The following is a 23,868-nucleotide window of genomic DNA, read 5'->3' as shown; positions in this document are numbered from 1 at the left end:
AATCAAGAAAGCTAGTGATAGTAGAATGTCATGGTTTATTGCTCCAGTTATATACATCATTGGTGAGACTGCATCTAGAGTACTTTGTACATGCAGAAGATTTTAACATGTTGGAAGCAGTTCAGAAGATGTTTGCTAGACTAATACCTGGAATGAGCAGATTGCTTTATGAGGATCTGTACCCTCTGGAGTTTAGAGCAGTCAGAGGTGACTTAACTGAAACGTGTATTTCCTGAGGGTACTTGACTGGGTAGCTGTTGAAAAAGATTTTTACACTTGGGGAGAATCTAGAACAAGGGGTCATAATTTTAAATTAAGTGACATCCATTTAAAACAGGGATGAATAAACATTTCTTTCTCTGAGAGTTGAGAGACTTTGAATTTTCTTCCTCAACAGGAACTGGATACAGAATCCTTAAATATTTTTAATGTAGAGGGACTGAGGACTGGGGCTCTTCTTTGGTCTGGAAGCTACATAAGAAACAAAAGTTTCTTTTGTGACGAGGCTCCTGCCCTTACTCAAGGTTTTATTAAGACATTGGTGCTTGAAGTACAGCTAGGAGTAGCTGCTTGGAGGCCTTTTCACTAGACAGCCGTGGACATTCAATCTCCCCTTCAGAACAGGCATGTTCTCCTTGCTCTCCATTTAACTCGATGGCCTGCATCTCAAAGGGGAGCTCTGTCAGGCATCTATACCCTGCTCCGACCATGCATGTTTGCACTGTGCGTACACATTCTTTTCCTGCAGAAAGAGGGAACCAATAAGAGACATTAACGTGGATGCATGAGTGCCCAGCCAACATTGATAGATGCAGATGGAAATATTAATCCCCTGAGCTGTTACTGTTTTTGGGCTTATGTTGAGTGTCAAAGAGCTCTCCTTTGAGATGCAGGCCATCGAGTTAAATGGAGAGCAAGGAGAACATCCCTGTTCTGAAGGGGAGATTGAATGTCCACGGCTGTCTAGTGAAAAGGCCTCCAAGCAGCTACTCCTAGCTGTACTTCAAGCACCAATGTCTTAATAAAACCTTGAAAAGTGGTTCAGTGTTATCAAGAGCTAGAGTTGATGCAACTCAATAGAACACAATCTGAGATTCCTGTGTGGTCTCATCCCAAAGCCACGTTTTGTGGTTTTCCCTTTTTCTTCTGCAAACCTTTGGTGAAAATCTATCGACTGTGAGTGTTCGTGTTGTGATGAACAATCCGAGAGCCTGCTGAGGGTAATACCTTCTCGTACATTATAAGTGTGAACCTAACAGGGTCATGGGGTCATAGCACACTAGTCACTGTATTGAAGTTACAGATATTGATTGCATATGAGGTATCTGATGGAGATGCTTGGTACCCAATCTTGTTTGGGATAATCTTCTGCAGTGGCAACCTTCCTGGTCACTCATAGGGGCATGAAGCAATGAGTAAGAATGGTTCATAATCTGATGGAGCATTGCAAATTATTCATCTTCTTGCAATCCAGGAACCAAATTCTCCTGAATTGCTTACTGTTGCTGATCTCTGCTGCCTTTGTCAATGAAGCTGACTGCTGTTGCCATCCATAGAGAAAATAACGCCCTGTCTTTCCTGGATAGCCTTCAAGAAAGCCTCCAGGGAGGTGTTGCTGAACTGTTTTCTCCTCCACAGATGCTGCCAGACCTGCTGAGCTTTTCCAGCAACTTTGTTTTTGTTGCTGAACTGTGCTTTGGCTTTTTGCCTGGCTTCTGACAACTCTGGGATTGGCTATGGGCAATGAGCAGAAGTTGAGTGATGTTCCTGGATGGCAGAGCGTGAAGAGCTGCCTGGGTGCCTTTTAAATTTGATACCCCGTAATTGGAGTCTGGAAGATTCTCATGGGACAGCAGAACTTCCTATCTTCCTGTTCTTAAAATTGGCCATTTTTACCTGAGCTTACCTATGCAATGAGTTAAAAAGAACATAATTGCATGAGAAAACCTGACCTGGCCCAAAGTAGAAATACCTCCCACTTTTAGGTTTGTCCACATCATCTCAAAAATGGGGTTTCGCCCACCCTCCTCAAACTCAAATATTTATAAATAAATTTCTTTATTGAAATGTGTATAATTTCACCATTTAATAAAACTCATCTTCAAGCACTGTTTAAATCTTTTGGTTAAGTAAATTGATATTGGCTTCAATCTTTTTCCTGGAAAAAGAAGCTCATTTTTTGAAATAAAATTTATTCTGCTTTCTGTCAACAAAGGAGCAAATTGCGTTGATGACACTTGTGATCTTCAGAATAAAAAGTTGTATTTGCTAATTTTAATTGTGACATAACAAAGTAACTTGGAGAATTTATTCCAGTTTTTTTTTAAAAATGTCTTTTTTCATAGTTGAGGAGTAAATGGTTAAAGGGCATTTACTGCTCCATGCTGGGGCTTGTTGTAAATGTTTAGTGGAATGGGGGTTGGTTAGTCAGATATTTTGAGTATTAAGGTAGTGGAAATCTTGAAACAAAATATTTAAGGAAAACATTGAATTGTCTGCTGGGCATACTGAGTGCATTTAATCAGATCATTGTGGAATTTAATTTTGTCTTCATTTTGTACATTAGAAATTTTAGTTCTTGAATGTGGAAATTGTAGACACTGCTTCTCTTTCCCCCAGCGCACACAAAGCATTTCATTGATTTGATGCGAATTTTTTACTGGTAAATTTTTATTGCTATTTAGGAATTGGTTACTTTCACAAGCCCTTAGCAGCTTCTCATCAGCAGTTTTCTAGCCACTTGCCTCATTTTGATTTGTGCAATCTCATAGACTTGATAAGATATTTACAGCACAGAGGGACTCCATTTGGCCCATCGTGTCTGGATCGGTCAGCAAAGATCAGACTAATCGCATTTCCACCTCTTGGCTCATAGCTCTGGAGGCAGTGCCAACACAATTGAATGTCTGAATAGGGCTTAAATGTTACAAGAGTTTCTGACTCAACTATCCTTCCAGACAGAGTTCCAGAATCCCATTGCCCTTGGGGTAAAAAAAATTCTCCTCAACTTTCCCCTTAGCCTTCTACCTTTTACCTTAATTCTATGTCCCCTGCTTATTGGTAGGGTGAATAGGAAGGTATTTTTTTCTATCTGTGTCCCTTAGTCTAATGCTTCGCTGTCGGGTCCCCTGTCAACTTTCACTGCTCTTCGGAAAAAAACTCCAGCTTATTCAATCTTTCCTTAGATATAGCTTGGACCCTCCAGTTCAGACAGCATGCTAGTAAATCTCTTCTGCACCATCTCTAAAGCAATTGCATCCTTCGTATAAATGGCTGTACCTCCTTTAATTTGTGTTTTGCTACTGTTTGACTTTTGAGTCAATCACCAAAACATCACAGCAATAATTTGATGACAAAGTGGGCTAATAAAATCATGTAGAAGTAATATAACTGACATATATGCTATGCACAGAACAGCTGTGCATTTTGTTGCTGATAGTAGTGGGTATGCCTGAAAAATGCAGCCAGACCCCAAATTTTACATTCTAGTCAAGAGTATTAGAGCTGGTTTTCAGATTTGAAGTCAAGAATAACCTCTTTTGTGACTGTGACAGTGGTGCGTTATCTCTCCTTGGGGTCATTGGCTGGAAAGCACTTTGGGATGACCCTGAAGCTGTGAAGGCATTTTTGAAATAAAACAGATTCTTAGTTCTTCATTGACCTCTCCACAGCCAGTTAGCCATAATCTGATCGTAAGAACATGAGAACTAGAAGTAGGAAATTCAGCTCCTTGAACCGCTCTGCCATTCATTATGACTGTAGTTGATCTAATCTCTGCTTCAATTCCACTTTGCCCACTCTCCATAACCTTGTACCCATTACTAATTAAAAATCTACCCCAACTTCAATTTTTTCAATGTCCCAGCATCCAGTACATTCTAGGGTGCTGAATTCCACAGCCTCATGCCCCTTTTGAGTACCTATGGTCTTTGATGGAAGTAATTTCTACTCATTTCTGATTTAAATCTGCTACTCCTCATCCTAAAACTATCACCCATCATTCTAGATGGTCCCACAAGAGGAAACATCTATATATACTTTGTGGAACCCCTTTATAATATGCCTGTATAACTATTTCCCCTCATTCTTCTAAACTGTTTAATCTCTCTTCATAAGATAAACCCCCTCACCCATGGAATCAATCTAGTGCATCTCTTCTGAACTGCCTCCAGTGGAACTGCATCCTCCTCCATTGCCTCTCCTCTTCAGCTTTATTGGCTGATGTCATGTGATTCCACTCCAACCTGTTCAAACATAGCAGGACATCTCCAGTAATGGCTTTTCTTCTCAATGCTGTATGACGATTTTTCCAGTCATTTGTGAATCTATTCTGAATCCTTCCTTAACAGCATGTTACCCCTCAATTAAATCCAAGACACGTCAATGATAGTGTATGTGTTTCCATACTGTTGGACTACTTGCTGGGATGCTGATGAATCAACTTCCTGAAGCTCGATTATAGGAAGGCTGAAGTGTTCGTTTCCAGGCCCACTATAAACTGAACCCATGTTCCAACCAGATGAGATGAGTTTAATCCATAGCCTTGAATTTAACCTCCGTTCCCACTTAACAAGACCAACCTGCAACATGCCTGTCTTTACCCCAAAACATATATCCACACTATTGTCTGCTCAAAGCTTAATTTCTCTGTTATCTTCACTATCCTTGCATTCATAAACACCCTGTTCAAGACCGAGACATTTCCTGTTTCACATCAAATCTCAATCATCCATCATCTCTTGCACTCTGACCAGTTTTAGATTCTTTCCCTTTCAGTTCATGTGCCATACATGGACACATGCTCAATTGAGGTGGTATTTTTGGTAAATGTGAGTGCTGTCTTGTGCACCTTGATGGTTGAGGAGGAGTGTGGCCATCCATTACTGCCAGAAAACAGAGCATTAAAGCAGCAATACGGTTTTAACAGGGTACTTTCAGTCTGGTTGGTTTCCTGGACCATGCTGCTCTCAAATTGCCATTGCAGAAGTGCCATATTGATTGCCATGACAACTGTACACTATAGCCAGCAATGTGTGCACTGACTCATGAACTTTTATACGGTTTCAATTTTAAATAAAACACCAAATTTGTGATGTGTGATTGGTAACATCACTCTCACAGATTGTGTTATTAATCAATATTTTTTATGGCTCATGTCTTAAAGGCATTTTACTGGAGCAGTTACATGGTGTGCAATGTTGGTAGGTGGTTTGCTTGGGAGACAGGGGGAGGGGGGGGTTCCAAAACAACAACAAATGAGTGCGCTTTTCTGAACTTCAGTTAATTATCTTGACTGATGGCTTGGTTAGTAAATACACTACCATCTTGGAAATTAGACATGCAGGCTAGTTAAGTTAGCTGATCTTAGTTGAATTCCCGGTTGCAGATCTACAATCGTTGTGCCCTTGTTTCTACCGTAACGTGCAGTTTAGGAACTTTTAGAGCTGCCCGATCTTAGATGCGATGCCCCTGTTGTCAAATAGTACACCTCCACCAAAACAGCAGTTGTTATCAAGGCTGGTGCAGTCTTGATGGAGAAACCAGAGAGTCATTAGTGTTTGTGGAACAGCCCCCCCAGCTTGAGTCCATAACTTTAGAAAAGGTGATCGGAAAACTGACTCGGGGGCAGGGAACGCATTTTGTTTTAAAAGACTTTTGTGTTCATTGTCATTTCTTTGTAAAATCTCTGCTAATTTAAAAATTACTGAAGTGTTAAAATTCAGAGTAGAATGCACTGTTCAGATGGGATCTTTTAGTTATTGTGCTTTAGAGCAAGGTGCCACGCTTATTTACTGCTTGGAGCCAAAGCTCATCCTTGAATCTAATTAGGAACACATTGAGTGTCATTGTAACTGGCAGCCACTCAATATTGCCTTATCTGTGACTAACCTCTGACCCAGGCAGTGACCTATCCCAGGTTACCCAGAGGTCGAGGGGCTTCCATTGTGCAGACAGAAGTGGATCATGTGGAGTTGATTATTTTCTGTTTTCTCTGTCTTTGCTACAATTTATCCAAGTCACTTCTATTTTCTTCCCACTTAGCTGGCTGGCATGAAAGGAAATGTCTTTGTTGGCATTTGGAGGATAAGCATGCTTGATTGGTTCCACGGCAGCTTTTGGGAGGAAGGCGGGGGTGTGGGGGCTGGGGAAAGTTTGTGAAATGCAAGAAGCCTATGGACAGAGAACATCATGCTCTAGAAGGTCGCAGCTGCTCTCCTCATTGTCCCAGACCCCAGGAATAAGCAGAGTGGAGAGAGAGAGAAATTTCTACAGTGTGGAGCAATGCCATTGATCAAAGGCTTGCAGACAGCCATAGAGACACACAGAAAGAAGGGAGCAGTAATCCTAGTTTTTCTCTCTCCCTGTGGCTTTGAAGACTTCCTGGCAAAAAAAAAAGTGCAACTTGCTTTTGGAGGCAAAACCTTTGAGTCTGTCGAGAGACATGAACTAGCAGCTGCTTGTTGGCTGAACAGTTAATAACTTGCCACATACTAACTAAGAGGAGGAGAAACACAAACAGAAGGACTAAAAGCTGCAGTTTAAAATGGGAGTTACTGTACCATGGTATGTTTTCGAATAAGGTCAATCACCTTAAATGGCCAGAAGGAGATTGGGGTGAAATCTCCAGTGCCAGGAGCTCATGCAGTTGTGATGTGGCAGTGACACTGAAAATTCCTTCTGCATGTATAAAGTATGTTGGGATTTTTTTTCTATTTCTTAGTCTATCCTGATAGTGTTGGCTTTACTGGAATGTGATTCAGGGCATATTTAAAAAGATCACAGTGCAATACGAAAGTGAACGAGGAGTTTTGGTATAAAGTTCAACATGCTTCTCTCAACCAACGTTGCTCAAAAAAAAGAAAAACACAGGTTTACTGGCCATTCATCTCATTACAGTTTGTGGCACCTTGCTGTTTGAAAAATGGCTGCCGCTTAGCCTCATAACGGTCACTGCACAAAGTAATTAATTGTATGTCTAGTGCTTGGAATGTTTCTAGGCATTGTAATAAGGTTATATTTAAATAATAGCTCTTTCTTCACATGAGTTTTGACATAACAGATAATGTAGAGCGTATGTTTCAATAATGTGTGCGGGGGTGCAGAGAATGAGCAACAAAGTCACTGCCTTACATTTTGTTTCCCTGCCCTGGATGTTTTTTTTTAGAATTTTGATGTCTACTTTGTAATTGCCTTTCTTCCTATACAATAATGGTAGCTGCTACAAAGTGCCGTATGTATGCACTACAGGATCTACAGCACTGCTTAAATTAAGTTATACTAAATTAAAACTAGACTAGGTTAAAAACTATAAAATCTACTTAAAGGGAAATATGTTACATAGAGTATATTCATATCTGGCACTAGCATGTTTTCTTGGTAAGTTGTGCCTGTTGTGCGGTAAGTGATCCTTTGATACTTTTTCTCATTAATAATCTTTGAAGGGAGATCAGTGTCGGGAATAGCCAATTCTAAATCCCTGCATAAATGGCATGTATCTGACAGTCTGTTATTTCAGGTTAAAACATGCCTCTCAAATAGTGCTATAAAAACATTCTTAAATCAGTTTTATTGAGCATTCAAGTTGAAATAAATTAAACCATTCTAAAGTTGCACTTGCCTCAAGTGGCCAGCATGTGGCACCTACAAACAGCATAGAATTGAAAACTGATTCAGATGGTTTAACTGTTTTGCTAATGTCTGTATATTTTCTTTCTTGCTGCCTGCTAAAATTCACCATAATATTTCGACATTAGATCTGTGGCACCATTTAATTATGAAATGCCTGTGTTTAAAGAGTGTTAACAATTTAGAGTTAAAGCCTGAGTGTGTTTGCAGCATTTCTTGAGTTCAGTAATCAGGAGGTAGCCTCTCTTTTCCTTAACAAATACATTGAGACATGTGGATAGGTGCATATTCTTGTGCTTTAGCTATTTATAAATCCTTCCACAAGTTTTCTGCCAGTTTATCTGAGCAATACCATATGCTCCACATGCCAATACCTTTCCTTCCACTATGAATTACCATTTGGTCTCCTCATCTTCACTCCACCAACAGAGAGTAACTCTTTGAGTTATTATCCTTACGTCTTATGAAATTATTTGCAAAAAAAAACTCTTGGCCTCTCATTCCTTCTTTCACAGTCATCAAACTTTATAGTTTTCCCTTATATACTGTCCCCCATTCCCAATGCGGTATCCTCCTGTCTTCCTCGCAATGCTGTACCCCACGATGGCTGCTTTATAAATGCATGTTGCCATTGTAGCCGATTCATGCAATTTTCTTTATTTCTGCATTTTAAAGAATTCTTTAAAATGAATTTCCATTGCGCTGAAGTACTGAGATAATTTCAAAACAACCGTCAGTGTTGCATGCCAGTGACACCAGCTGTGCTAACCTTGCTAGAACGTGGCTGATTTCCAATTGTATAGTCCATCTGTTAGTCCTAAGGCAATTATAAAAGTCTCTGCATCAGAGGAGTTCAGAAAAATTGTGCTGGAATAGGACAAACAAAAAGATGTCTACAGTGGGACCAAGAACAAAACTGTTATGTGGATTTAAATGTGCACTAGGAGGGCTTTGGTTAGTTCTTGGGTGCTGTTTCCTATTTCTTATCAGTCAGGGACCTAGGCCAAACAGTAACACAAGCCAGCCATCCATATTTTGTTCAGAACGCTTTAAATAGTATAGCTGAGTCTACACACATTAAGGATAAGTCCTTATGGACAACTTTCACACACTGTTCCTATCTATTGCTGTTAGCAGAAATTCTGGCCTTTTTAACAGAGGCTTAAATGTAATTTTGTTTTTCCAAGTATGTAACTTTGTTATTGTTGAGTTGTATGAGAGTGAGCATGGTAGAATGCAGAATGAAAAAGTACCTGCAAGTTACACAGCACGTTTAGATCTAACATAGAGGCACCTTTACAATCATACATGATTGTATTTCATACAAATCAGATTTCTGAAGAAGGGTCTAGGCCCGAAACGTCAGCCTTCCTGCTCCTCTGATGCTGCTTGGCCTGCTGTGTTCATCCAGCTCTACACCTTGTTATCTCAAATTCTCAGCATCTGCAGTTCCTACTATCTATGGAGGTGAGATTACTGGTTGAGAGGGTGAAGGTCAGTACTTGTCAGGGCCATTAAACACAGTTGAGCTGTGGACCTATTTATTATCTGTGGGAATTCAGTTGCCTGTTGTTTACCCCAATAAAATTATTTTTAAAAATCTTTGAGTTTGAATTCCTGAGATGTCTGCCCTTGTTGCATCCCTGACTGCACCCTTAACATTCGCACATGCAAAATTCTCCACTAATGCTAATAAGTGCAGTAGTAGAGTCCAGCTAACAGAATGGCAGTTGGACCCCCACCCCTCCCCTACATTGAAACAGTAGCTGTTAGGTTTGGTTTTGAGGCAGCTGTTCATTTTGTAGCATGGTGGAATATTGCATGCTGCCTTGGGCAAGCAGTGCTTTGTGTAAACGGGCTGAAATGTTTGTTTTTCTTTCAATGTGGGTTCACGCTGCCAATGGATAGCTTTTTTTTCTAGCAAGGCCTGAGTGCTTAAGCAAACGCAGCACTTTACTCACAGCAGGGCCTTCCTGGCGGATTGAGTGGGAGATGAACAGAATCACTCCTTGTGCTGAGAAGCTAATGGGGAAATGACAGCTCAGGATCTGAGTCATTGACAACCTCGACGAGGGGGTAGATGTTGTGGAGAAAAAGAAAATATTGCAAACCAAGTAATCAGCCTTGAGGTTGAAATTAAATATTGAGTCATCTAGAAACTAAAATGATTTTTAAAATATCTTTTCCTCATTTTGATCTGTTTTAACTCCTGGGCATTCTATGTATATGCTCCGTTAAAATTGCTTTTTTGCTGATTAATTGACTGTCCAAATAGAAAATTGATAATGCAAATACTAGTAATGCTTCTACTTTTTTATAATTTGTTAACTAACACAGGTTTGCATAATTTGGCAGAAAACTATTATTGTTTGTGCTGTCATATTGCAAACATTGCAGTCCTCTAACCAAGGAAGTTACTTTTTTTACAGATCTGTTGCATAGTTTGAATTAAGGGCATTTAAGGCTAATGCCCAATTCATCGGGATGTGTCTTCATCCATCGAATGCTTTTATTACCTCTCAGTCATGCAGTGACTGGGAAGAGCAATTGTGCTAATAATATCAAGTTGCAGGTTTTCAGGAGGCCCACATAGAGGTTGCTGTCTCTCTTACCCCCGCCTCCTTGGTGGTATCACAGCCATTCATATGGCATTAGCTTGAACCATTGTATGTATTATTAATTTCAATGTCAAATTATAACTGCTTTCCCAAAAAATAAGAATACAAGTAAAAATAAATGCCTGTTTATTGCTACTGGGAGTGTTCAGAACTCCTTCAATTTTCCTCCACCTCTGTGGTATTGACTCATTTCTGCAATGTTATCTCCAGTTTCTCAGCCAAGCTGCAGCTGTTGCTGCTCTACAATGGTAATGGCTCATACATGCGCGTTCAACAGCAGTTACTGGACAGGCATCACGAACAGGAATCCAGGCTTTGCTTTTTCTGTATTTGCAAAGTGCACTGAGCCTCTCAATAACCTTCTTAATGACTGCCTCAGTGGATAGTTGCTAGTTCAGTACAGGATTGAACTATAGATCCAGTGATCTTGCACACTCCAAGCTAAGCTTGAAGAGTTAAGCGTAAATCATTTTTTTAAAAAATCATTTCTGTCTAATTGAACCACAAAATCCAAGCAAATCATATCCAATTGATGTTTCTGCTAACTGGGGTCCTGAATGCAAGGTGATTTTCTTTTAAATATAGACTGCAAAGTGATCAAAACACAAATTATGTAGGTCTTGTGAGGCTGCTGGAGTCAGAAAGTGCTGTTAGTAAAACAACACGGAATAAATTTCACAGGTGAACCAGCAAACTGTCTTCCTAATTAAATATTTTGTGGTCCACAAGACCATAAGATGTAGGAATGGAAATAGGCCATTCAGCCCATCGAGTTTGTTCCATAATTCAATGAGACTATGGACGATCTGATGTTCCTGAACTCCACTTTCCTGTCTTATCCTCACAACATTTGATTCTCGTACTGATTAAAACTGTCTTTTGCTTCCTTGAATATATTTAATGATCAAACCTTGACAGCCGCCCACAATAAAGAATTCCACAGAATCTCTACTCTATGAAAGAGGGAATTCCTCCTCATCTGTTTTAAATGGGCAACTCCTTGTTCTGAGACGATGCCTTCTTGTCCTATACCTCCCACAGAGGGGAGAAAAGCCTCTCTGCATCTATCCTGTTATGCATCTGAAGAATTTTATGTTTCAAAAAAAACAAAGAATTGCAGATTTGTGGAGATAATGCAGAATTAATGTTTCAGGTCTAGTCATCCTTCCTCAAAACAATGACGTCGCCTTTCATATTAAAAAAAACTCTGGATCCTGCAGATCTGAAACAAAAACAGAAATTGTAGCCAGCCAGCATTTATTGCCCATCCCTAACTGCCCAGAGAGTCAACCACATCGCTGTGGGTCTGGAGTCACATGTAGGCCAGACCACGTAAGGAAGGCAGTTTCCTTCCCTAAAGGACATTAGTGAACCAGATGGGTTTTTCCAACAATTGACAATGGATTCATAGTCATCATTAGACTGTTAATTGTAGATATTTATTGAATTCAAATTCTATGATCTGCTGTGGCGGGATTCAAACCCGGATCCCCAGGATGTTGTCTGGGTCTCTGGATTAACAGTCCAGCAATAATACCACTAGGCCATCGCCTCCCCCAGTCAGTAGGTCTGGCAGCATCTGTGGGGAGAAAGCAGAGTCAATATTTTGAATCCGATGACTTCTTGATGAAGAGTTCTCGTGAAGGTTCAGTGTAGGTCTCTTCAGAGTCTTCTAAACTTCAATGTGTACCGGTCCAATCTGTTCAACTTCTCATAAGAAATTCCTCCATGCGCAGGATCAACCCAGTAGACCTTCTCAGACTCTCCAACCGTTGCCTTCACACAAGGGAGCACTGCTGCTGATGCTAACACAACAGTGTTGTGTTTTTCTGAAGAAGGATCCCAATCTGAAACGTCAGCTTTCCTGCTCCTCTGATGCTGCCTGGTCTGCTGTGTTCCTCTAGCTCCACACTGTTATCTCTGTCTTGCATCTGCAGTTCTTGCTGTCTCTGGTGACAGTGTTGTTGTAGTTTAACTCCTACTGAAATGGTAGTCAAATGGAGATGTCACTGCACAATATGTCCCACTACCATTCCACAGTTAAACTTGTTCAGCACCTTTATTAATCAACATGTGCACAGTGGTTTTTACATCTCACAAAAGAAAAATTGAGGCAGAGTCTTCCCATTTAGTTTTTGTAGTGTGGTGCCTCTTTGCCCTAACTAATATAAGTAAGGGTTGTGTTTGGAGGGGCCTGCATACTGGAGAAATTTTTCTGTGCCCACGGGGAATATTCTGTTCAGAGGTGACATGCCCCTGGGTGGTGGTAATGGAATGATAATGGTTAATTCCTGAGGAAGTTAACAAATACATTCTGATTTTAAGTACTGAGCTTCAGTCTTTCATCTCAAGCTATTGTAACCTGAAGCTGAGTTAGTTAATTGAACTAGTTCCAGAGATAGCTGTCTCTGGGTCTGCCTTCCTTTCAGAGTTAATGTTATTTGTTGGGTTTCACAAATGACACACAACCCTAAAATTGATTTTGTTTGTTGAGAACTTAGAAGATAGAAAAAAGTGCAAGCAGTAGAGTGCGGGCTCTATTCAATAGAGATCAGGCTGCTTATTGACCATTCGTGATGCTATCAGAAAGTTAACGTCCGTTTATTCACCCAGAGTTTTACTGCTGCCTTGCCTGAGGGTTTGGAAAATCTCAATGAAAAAGCCTAAAGATTGACAACAGAAAATCTTTGCTTTTTGTTAAGAAAGAGAATGGATGTAACTCAACTAAATGGTTAGAATTGCCTTTGGACACTGAATTATTTGGGCAGAGCAGACGTTCAAACTATTTTTATCAGGCTTGGTGCCTGAGATCTCGGCTATTAAATGGCAGTATGCCATCTCTCAGATGAAGTGGTCTCTTTTTTTCAAATACATTTTTAACTTAAGATGCTGTCAGTCCTATTGAAATTAGCTACCAAAGGCACGTTAGCACCTGCCACAGAGTTGAGCTGCCTTGTTTCACATTCAAGTTTGGAAGCTTCTCTGTTTCTCGTATTCAATCTTTGCTGATGTTTGTATATTATTTCTGTGTTAAATTGCTTTAGGGAACCACAGTAATTCAGCATTGCATGACAAAGGGAGGCAGATAGATGTGATATGGTTACAAGCCATCTGTTATACAGTGCTGCCTCCAGTTAATAACTTCAGTCTTGTCGATTGGTCTAATTACTTGTTATTCAGTTGATATTTAAGGGCACGTTCCTAGACGCTGAACTTAATAAATGGTTGTATAAAAACATATTTTTCTGTCTCTTGGGTATTCGGCTAAAGATGTTGCACTTCAGTTTTCTTCAATGATGCTTGGGACGCTTGTTCCTCTGAAATATCAAACCAGACAACAGCTGTTTTCTTTTCACTGGTCTCATAGTACAGGCTGTACCAGATTGAACCTTAGCCAGAGTTTGCTCCTCTATGGAAAGAGAAGGAAAATAAAATAAACATGCCTTTTGTCACATGTTGGTTTTTGATGTGTTGTTTATTATTTGAGCTGTAATTGAAGCATCCACGTTTAATTGTATCAATAGTGAGCATTTTGTGAATCTAATTGCCTCCTAGGCTTCATTTTATGCGGTGAACATCTCTTTCTCTCTTGCAGATTGTCCTGGCCACCCTGTCTTGCTGCAGAACTCTTCAGCCTTGCTTCCTTGTCACAGTGCAATGGATCCAAAGAAACAGCTTCTGCAGTCTGTGTTCTGTGTGTGGCTGACAGTTGTTCTCTCATGTATCAGGGCAGGTAAGCCATGCTACATAATGTGTGACTTGCTTAATTCAACAATTTCGAAATGTCAAGACACATCACTGATCACATCAACATGGGGCACTGCTAAACAAATAGCTTGATAATGAAAATCATCAAGTGGCAAAAAAAACCATTGGGTTTCAAGTTTCTCCTATCTACTTCTCGTCTTATAATGTCTGATGTAATTTGAGTATTCCCAAAGTTGTGGTTCTACTTTCCCATCTAGCATTTTCCTGGTTAGGAAAATGGCTAACTGACAACTGGTATAAAATTTACCAAACTTGATATTTATGGCCTTATTGTTCACAGCATTAGCATTCAAATGATAAATGGGCTAATGTGGCATTACTCTCTGAATGAATCATTTACTTTAAATGTTAAAAAATCAATACAACATTTGTGTATGAATGAGTTGAATATTCATGTATCAAAGAATTGATCTCTAGGATATTATGCCTGAATTATGCCAAAATCATGAATGCTGGTAACTTCATGAATGCCCAACTTGTGTGCTGTACACAGCTACTGAAACCTAGGCAAAGCAGTCCTATTTGCACCAGCATTTTTTATTGCCATAAAATGCTGGATTTATCTGAATCAACATTTGTAAGTAGTAAGGAGGGCTCAGGGTTGATGTTTTGCCTATATTTTTGTCATTGAGTTCTGATGAATGGTTCTGTACTCAATATCATAATCTGTTTATTTTTACAATTACTGATTGTCCTATGTATTTCTTGCATTTACTATTTCTAGCAATTGTAGTTTTTCTTTCTTTTGTATTATTTTTATTCACTGTTTTGTTCTGTTTCTGCTTGGACCTGGAAATTGGACGGAAAGCTTAACTCATGTATCTAACAGATCGTGTGATTCTATCAAATAATGGGAACTGGGAGTAATTTAACATGTCCCCTAGTGTGGTACATAGACAGTTTCTGGCACCCAGTATCATGCATGTTAGTGGATGACACAAAAATAAGTGGGAATACAAGTGGTGAGGATGACACAGTGTGCAGTGGTATCTAGACAGGTCAAGCAAATAGGCAAAAAATTGGCAGGTGGAATGTAATTTGGAGGAATGTGAGATTATGCACTTTGACAAGAAGAGTAGAGGTGCTGAATATTATTTAAATGGAGAAAATCTTTGCAGAAAGCAATGGAACAGAGGGATTTGGGTGTCCTTCTCCATGAATTGCAAAAAGTTAGCATCCAAATTCAGTAGACAGTAGGGAGAGCAAATGGAATATTGGCCTTTATTTCAAAGAAATGGAATATAAAAATTGGGAGGGTTTGCTAAAACAATGCAAGGCACTAATCACACCACAAGTAGAATACAGTAAAGGATTTTAGGCCCCTTATCTTAGGAAAGTTATCCTAGCATTAGAGGCAGTCCTGAAAAGGTTCCCTAGGTGGCTGTTAGGTATAGAGGCACTGTCTTAGAAGAAGAGGTTGAGCACTTTGGGCCCATAGTATTTGTCTGTCATTTTTCTATATTCCAATCATATTGAAACAAACAAACTTCTTAGGAGACTTGTAGGGTAGATGCAGAAAAGTTGTTTCTCCCTGTGGGAGCATCTAGGAGCTGAGGGCTTAATTTCAGAATTAAAGGTTGTATAGCTAAAACAGATGAGGAGGAATTTCTTCTGAAGGTTGTGAATTTTTGGAATTCTATGCCATAGAGGACTGTTGAGGCTGTGTCTTTAGGTATATTTAAGGCTGAGATTTTTTAAATCAGTAAGGGAATCATGGACTGAATGGCCTACTTCTGCTCCTACGTCTTATAGCACCATGTCTGTAATTGTTTTTGGAATGATCACTAGAATTGGCCTCTGTGCCCCTAGGCTAAAAATGTTAGGGTGGACTGCAAACCCTTGTATGATGAATCCAATTAAAGAAGTTCACTTTTGGTAGAGTTATGGTTTCATAAGTAAGGGCAATTCTAACCAGTATTTTTTTTTTCTTTTTATGCAGACCTGGCTCCTCACTTCACAACAGAACCCCTGTCCACAATCCAGAAACTAGGGGGACGAGTTCAACTTCGCTGTGCTGCAGAGCCTGCCTGGGCGCGCATTACATGGCACATCAACGGAAAGAAGTTAACCAACGATGGACAGAATGGAATAGCGATCCACTTTGGGTCATTGACTATCTCACATCTACAGACGTCCCATGTTGGGAGATATCTGTGTGTGGCAAGCAGTTCTGTCGGTGCAATAGTGAGCAGACCTTCTTCCATTACCATTGCAAGTGAGTATCTTTTGGGAAATAAGATAACTTCAGTGCAGATTGTTTGAATGAGATGAGCTTTAGTTTATGGGAATCCTTCAATCTATTAAAACTGTGAAAATTTGACACTTTTAACTGGTTGAGTATACCAGGATTCAATACTGAGGTGTATTGGAGCAGTTGTTTAATCCCACCCTCCTCTGTATGCTAAGTTTCCTGTTTCGACTAGACTGTTCAGTGCCAAGCCACTTGACTGGAGCATGACAGAGACCTAGGATTAAAGTGACATTTTTTTTGGAGCTGGAGCAGAAGATACTTCAATGGATTGCTTTCTGTGAAGAAATTATGTCCTTTTTTTAAAGCTATTTTGATAAAGATAGCATATGTCAAATAAAAGGAAAGTAATGAGGATGCTGGGAATTTTAACAAACACCAAACATTGGAGAAATGCAACAGGTCTGGCAGCATCTGTGGAGAGAGAAAGAGAATTAATGTTTGAAGTTTAGTATGACTTCTTCAGAACTTGGCTCTGAGAAAGGGTCATTGGACCAGAAGTGTTGACTCGGCTTTCTCTCCGCAGAACTCTAAGATTACCCAGCAATTTCTGCTTTCGTTTCTGATTTCCGGCATCTGCAGTTCCTTGTTCCTTTTTTTTCTCATAACGAAATTTTTTTTAGCTTTTATTTTGCTAATCCTTGTGTAAGACTAAACCTGTTCAAGTGTAGACACTGTTCACATTCCTGCTAAAGTATATCTAGGATGCTCAATTGTGGGTGCATGAGAGCAAACCTGGAGTTGACTTGCGTTTTTTTTTAAAAATCCTCTCCCCTTCTCTTTAACCTCTGATCGTCCCCTTTCATATAGAACCACTCAACTAAGATTTCATCTTTATGCAGTATGTTCCGAATAAGCAGTAGATGTGTCCCCTTAACAATGGTTGAGTATGAAAGAAAATTAAAAGCAAAGATGGTGAATTTCACTTGCTACCTGCCTCTTCTAAGGGCATTAATGAGACCTTTCATCCTGCGAGCAGATTTGCTGTTGACTTGGAGAGAAGAATCAATGGGAATAGCTTTAGTTATAAAAATAGAGCTGACTGCTCAAAGGAAACTGATGTAGCAGGAAGTGACCTGACGAATGACCTGCTGATTGGGATACTTAAGGAAACATTCCCTATCTCCTAAAAGAGGGGAGAGTTTGGCTCGTGTATATTTGCAATCTGTATTCCTGTTCAAATTGATTTGCGAGAAACCTGTGTTTCTTAAAGAAAAATTTATACATTGAGGAACTGGCCTTCTGGAAGTGCTTCACAGCCATATAAAAGCTATAAGAAGTTCAATTTCCCTGATTAAGAAACGGTCAGACCACACAGGTAGCCTGCATAACTGGGACCTACTGTAAATGTAAGCATCTCGCAGCCTCTATTAGTTTGACCTGAGTGCACAAGAAGTATTAATTATTGATGCTGGCAACTTGATGAAAATGCAGAGAGCAGAGTAAAGCATGTTGAAAGGCACAGCTTGGTGTGTAAAATTCTGGTTTTCTATATAATCTTGGGCTGTTGGAGCTCAATCTCAGGCCTTCTCAATCTCTAACTAAGGCTCACAACAGCCCCAAGAAACAAGAAAATCAGAAGAGGAAATGTAAGCTATTTATCAAATGACCCTCCCATTTGGATGGAAGGCTGTGATTTCAGGATCTGTGCAGATTCTGAAAACCTGGAACTAGAGATGTTTCAAATATGTGGTCAGGAAATGAAGAATAATTTCTTAATTCCTTCCCTTGCCTTCCCCTGACTGCCCAAGTAACATTGCAAACAGTGAATAGAATACCACATTCCCGATTGAATAAAATCATCAAATGCTTGTTAATTCTCTGGGTTATTTTCTACCTGTCACTCCTTTTTCTTTCCCTCTTCTACCTCTGTTTGTAGTGACTTATGAGGATTGCATATCAGAAAATCAGATGCACATTAGACCTGATTATCCCACTAGCCAAAACAATACAAGGAAAGTGATGTCAGGACAGCAAAATTGCACTTCCATATCATGTGTCTTGCAGCACAGATCAATACTTTTGTTCATTTAATGTCTACTGATACCCTGAAGCTAGCACAGTCACAGCAAAATCTCTGAATTAAATTTAAATAAAATTTTAAAAACCCAAAACCACAAGTTTTAAAAATAAAGAATACTTATCTTTGAAGAGAAAAAAACCTTAAGTAGAATTTTATTGAATTTTTTTAAATCTTGAGGAAAAAAAGTTGAGCGTGTGGAATCGGAATCTCATTGGTGTCAGCCGACACTTTCTTATGCAGAATGATACTATTACAAATAACGTGTACAGTTAGAAACAAGTCAGTTAAACATAGAGCATATGACATCATACAATGTGACTTTGAACCTGTTACCAGAGTTTTGACAAACTAAATGGGAAATGGTTTGATCTATACTCCTAGTGGACAAGGCTCCCTATGAGGAGCATGGAAATGTAAAATCGACTACTAGAAAATAAAAATCCTGCACCTGCAGTCCTGATGTATGCTTGTGGATTATCACAAAATCGCTACCTATTATTTTAAATCTGCATAAAATGGATAGTGGAAAAATCGAACTTTGTCACTGAGAATGCACTAAAAAACATAAAAGTTTTTAAAACTTTTAGATTATTCTTGCTTTTCTGATCACCGGGATCTGGCAAATTTGTTTTAATCTTGCTACTGGTGTTTAAGAGCTATCTATATGGATCAGCCACATTACTGGGGTACATTTCTTTCTGTTCAGAGCAAACATTTGCATGAGTGCAAGTCAGCATGGTAACATGCAGTCCAGTAACCTTGGCTGAGTGTGTAATCCTGTATTCCTAGAACAGTGTACAAATGGCTGCTATCTCTTAGAGAGGTCAAGTGTCTGAAATTTTAGCCATGCTGCCTGTGTCAGATTTTAGTTTACTGCTGACATTTGTTGCAGTAAATAATGATTTTCAACACTGATCATTGTTATTTGCTCTGTCTTTGCAGGTATAAATGATTTCAAGACACCCAGCCAGCGAGTAGTTACAGTAGACGAAGGAAACACAGGCATCATTGAATGTCATTTACCTGACAGTAAACCTCGTGCATTAATCCGCTACCGTGTGAAGGGTAAATGGTTCGAGCAATCCACAGGTAGGTATGTCCTGGCCTCGGAGCAGATATGGGAAATGTACCATTTTCTCAGTCTAGTCCAGTAACTTCCTAAAATTTTTGTATTTGAAGTATTACAAGCAGCTATTATTGCCCATCACCTGATACAGTACCATAGATGCTTCATTGTATCCCATTAGTTATGATTCGCATAAAGACTGATAACTCCTAAAAAGAAATTGAAGCTTCCAGTCCTAGCTGACAAACTGATTTCATGCTTAGTGATTGACTGTAACAAAAAGACTAAAAGCACTTTTGTGTAATCACCATTTTTGCAGGCAACATGTGTATCTACCTGTAAACAAAATACCCCTTATTTTTAACCCAAATGGAAAACCACTCATAGGCATACTTTATACTGTCCTTTACGTAAACATTCATTTTTCCCAAAATCAGTGCAAAGTGTTTCTTAACTTCAGAAGATTTATTCCTGTTCCTTTTCTTACGTTGGTAACTTGCACTTTTAGACCTGACTTTTACATATAGTTTCCTATTTCAGAATACACCCCAGCCCTAGCTAAGTGACTGTTCCAATCTTGTTTTATCTCCCCAAAAATTTATTCTTTTGAATCCAAACACAAAGTTCTACCCTGTACGCCTGCCCGGCAAAAATTAGAGACATTTTAACATCTACCTGCTCCCTCAAAACGCATACAGACAGACTCCAAACGCACTATTTGATATTCTGCGCTATTATAGGAAAGCCTGTAACCTGATCTTTATAATGGCCTCCTCTGTTGTTCCCCATAGCAACATGAATCACATGGGCCTTGACAATTGATAGAAATGTTAATTAGCTGTTCTTGAGAGCCCAACTCTCTCTCTCATTAGAATTAAATGGATGTTTAAACAACTGGTTACAACCTGACGTTCCTCACATTTTTCTGGAACTTTGAGGATTCTGTCACTCTGTGATTAGCTCACAGACTGCTGCCATTGTTTTGGAGCGTAAATACCTTGTGCCTTCTCCTCAATAAAACAAGGTTAACTTTCCATTGGTCTTCAAAGGTCAACACACCCAGGCTTAGTACCAGGCAGATTTCAGAACAGGTCACATGACTACCTTATTTTATTTTAAATTTAATTACACAGCCCCAAACCACACAAACAATCTTATGAACCCTATAGTTAAATTCCAAGAGAAAGTACAACACAATTTGGAAATAGGTATCATTCCTGTAGGAGATAGTAAGGACTGCAGATGCTGGAAATCACATTCGATACAATGTGGAGCACAGCAGGTCAGGCAGCATCAGAGGAGCAGGAAAGTTGACGTTTTGGGTCTGGACCCTTCATCGGGGCTGGGGAGCGGGAAGGGAGCTCAAATAAATGGGAGTGCTGAGGCTGGGGGAAAAGTAGGTGGAATGGTGATAGGTGGATGCCGGTAGTGAGTTGTAGACATTGGTCAGTGGGAAGGGTGGAGCAGATAGGTAAGAAGGAAGATAAACAGGTTGTATCAGGTCAAGGAGGCGGGAATGAGAGGGAGGGCTGGACATGGGACGAGGCCAAGGGAGTGGGAGGGGGAGTTGAAATGGCTGGCAACCGGAAGGTGCTGTTGATTGGAGCGTACCAAGCGCAGATGCTCCGCAAATTGGTCCCGGAGTCTGCGCTTAGTCTCTCCAATATAGAGGAGACCACATCAGGAGCAACAAATGCAATAGACCAGGTTAGAAGACATACGGGTGAATCTCTGTCGGAATCGCTCCCTTGGCGACATGTCTGTCCTGAGCTGCTTCCACTGTCAAAATGAGGCCACGTATAAACTGGAGGAACAATGCCTTATATTCTGCCTCAGGAGCTTACAGCCAAATGGCCTCAACATAGAGTACACACCAGCTTCAAAATCTCCCCATGTCCAGCCCACCCTCTCATGCTCGCCTCCTTGACCTGAAGCAACCCATCCATATTCCTTCTCACCTATCTGCTCCAACCTTCCCATTGACCAATCTCTACAACCCCCTATCTGCATCCACCTATCACCATCCCACCTACCTTCCCCCAGCCCCACCCCACCCCCACCCCAATTTATTTCTCAGCGCCCTTACCTCTCTCTAGTCCTGGTGAAGGGTCCAGACCCAAAACACCAATTTTCCTGCTCCTCTGATGCTTTCTGACCTGCTGTGTTCCTCCAGCTCCACGTTTTATTGACAACCACTCGTTTTATCCTGGTGGATCCATTATACATTCTAAAGACCCAGCATCACAGATTAGGTAGAGAACCCACTGCTGAAAAAGCATGCCTTTGTTCCAGAAATCTGCCCTCTACTGCATCAGGATGATTTTTTTTTTAGTCATCCTTTATTGTGACGGCTCTGAATGAGACTGAGGATGTGTGTCAATCTTTGGCAAGTTTGTGATTTGAACATGCTGCCACCTTGAGTTGAATTGAAAGTGTCCTAACTCACTTCATGAAGGCCCTTCATAATAACCAGAAGTGGAGAACTTTCATGCCAGTTATTTAATGCAAATTCAAAACCTCGCTAAGAGGGGATGAAGCTCAGTACTGTAAGCTTGGACAGACCTGAAGAGTTGTCTTAAAAGATCTATGCATTTGCTTTGAAAATGTAACTTCTCCACCACCTTTCGGTTAATTTCTGGTCTTCACTCAGGCTACTGATATATAGCGTCATACAGCATAGAAACAGGCCCTTTGGCTCACCTTGTCCATGCAGACCAACAAACACTAAACTGCACTAATCCAATTTGTCTGCACTTGGTCGACAGCCTCCTATGCCCTGGCATTTTAAATGCTCGTCCAAGTGCTTCTTAAGTGTTGTAAAAGTACCTGCCCCCACCACCCTGTCATACAGCATGTTCCATGTTTCCACCAGCTTTTGGGTGAAAAGGTTTTCTTCAGATCCCCTCCAAACCACTTACTCCTCACCTTAAATTTTTGCCTCTGGTCTTAGATATATCTTCCACAGGGAAAAGATTCTCATGTTCTACCCTGTCTATGCCTCTCATACCTCGATTAGATTTCCTCTTCAGCCTCTTCTGCAGGGAAAACAAGCCCAGCTGCTCCTCAAAACTGAGACTTTCAATCCCAGGCAACAACCTGGGAATCTCCTCCGCATCCCCTGCAATGCGATCACATCTTGACGATTGTGTGTCGACCAGAAGCATATAATACTGATACTTAATGATTGTTCTGCAAGACAGAGTTCTTTTCAGTTGTTTTGTCATGCAGTGCAACTATTAATTTTAGTATACAACTACTATAAAAGTAAGGACAGAATTTTTGACTTTAATATGAATTATGTTTACATTCTTTGGTCCAGTTATCTCCTGCCCTTTTTGTCCCACTTCATCGGAAATGTATGTTTGTTGCAGAGTTCCTATTTTCAAAGCAACCAGAAAATGACAATCTGTTGAATTATTATACATATGGAGCATGTGTTCTGTTGAAAGCTGTAAAATTACCTGTCACCAGTAGGGGTGAAGTGGGTAGCTAGTTGTGATTAAACTTTGCAAATCAAAGACATTGTAAACTATGTCACATATGTTATTTCATAGTGAAAGTGTACCACCTCGAATTTGGGTTTTTCCTCACGTTTAAAATGCTTACTGAATTTTTCATCCACCACGACTTACCACTAATTTAAATTTCCACTCTCTCCAAAGTAAGGCTTTAAACAAAGTAAAAAATTTTTTTAAACTTGGAGATTTTACAATAATGTGTTTAATTGTATTCAATGAAGTTTCTTATTAATACTTTCTTTTAAAGGCTTTCTCTAGAAAGTCTCTGTTTTTCTTCGGATATTTTGGCCCAGATCAAATTTGTTGGAATAAAATGGACTGGCATTCCTGCCATCTGGCAGGTTGCAGGTTTCAGTAGCTGCTTAGTTATAATGTATAGTCCTTCTCATTATTATACTCCTATTTTCCAGATAACTACCTAATTCTTCCTTCTGGAAACTTGCATATTCTGAACGTCACACAGGCGGACAAAGGAAGCTACAAGTGTGCAGCGTACAACCCAGTCACAAATGAGATGAAAATGGAACCTACAGGACATAAGCTGCTGATTAGACGTAAGTCTGCAGCCCAGCTGTATTCTCTCAATGTATCCAAACTTGGTTATTGCTGTTTCTGCCACTCTGTACAGCTAATCTTCTTTCATCCATCACATGATCTGACCCCTATGTAATGCTCCTTCATATTAAATGAAGCATTGAACATCCATTTGCTGGATTGAGATTCTAATATTGCTTGAGCACCTCCCAGCTGTCATAACATCATGTGCCTAGGCTAGAATAAAAAAGTTGCCCCTTATCACAAGTGAATACAAGTCTAGAAGTGGACTTAATTGATTCAAATTTATTCACCTGTAAATTTATCTGGTTCTAAACTTTATTTTTTTTTAAATCACTCATGGGAGTGTGGGCATTAGTGGCAATGCCAGCATTTATTGCCTGTCCCTAGTTACCCTTGAGAACGTGGTGGTGAGCTCCCTTATTGAACTGCTGCAGTCCATGAGT

At 40.0% G+C, this 23,868-nt stretch overlaps 1 protein-coding gene across 3 annotated transcripts in view; it reads left to right on the top strand.

Moving 5' to 3' along the window:
• The window catches only part of cdon (cell adhesion associated, oncogene regulated), a 157,001-nt gene that overhangs the window by 86,126 nt on the left and 47,007 nt on the right, over positions 1-23,868 (top strand). For all 3 annotated transcript variants that reach the window (XM_048615526.1, XM_048615527.1, XM_048615525.1), the window contains 4 exons: positions 13,840-13,977; positions 15,952-16,227; positions 19,226-19,372; positions 23,278-23,421. In XM_048615526.1, the coding sequence (XP_048471483.1) occupies positions 13,902-13,977; positions 15,952-16,227; positions 19,226-19,372; positions 23,278-23,421 (643 nt within the window). In that variant the 5' untranslated portion in view covers positions 13,840-13,901. The remainder of the gene's footprint in view (positions 1-13,839; positions 13,978-15,951; positions 16,228-19,225; positions 19,373-23,277; positions 23,422-23,868) is intronic.

This window comes from Rhincodon typus, chromosome 32 (assembly GCF_021869965.1).
Source record: "Rhincodon typus isolate 14 chromosome 32, sRhiTyp1.1, whole genome shotgun sequence".
Lineage (NCBI taxonomy): Eukaryota > Metazoa > Chordata > Chondrichthyes > Orectolobiformes > Rhincodontidae > Rhincodon > Rhincodon typus.
This window is presented reverse-complemented; position numbering and strand designations above follow the sequence as displayed.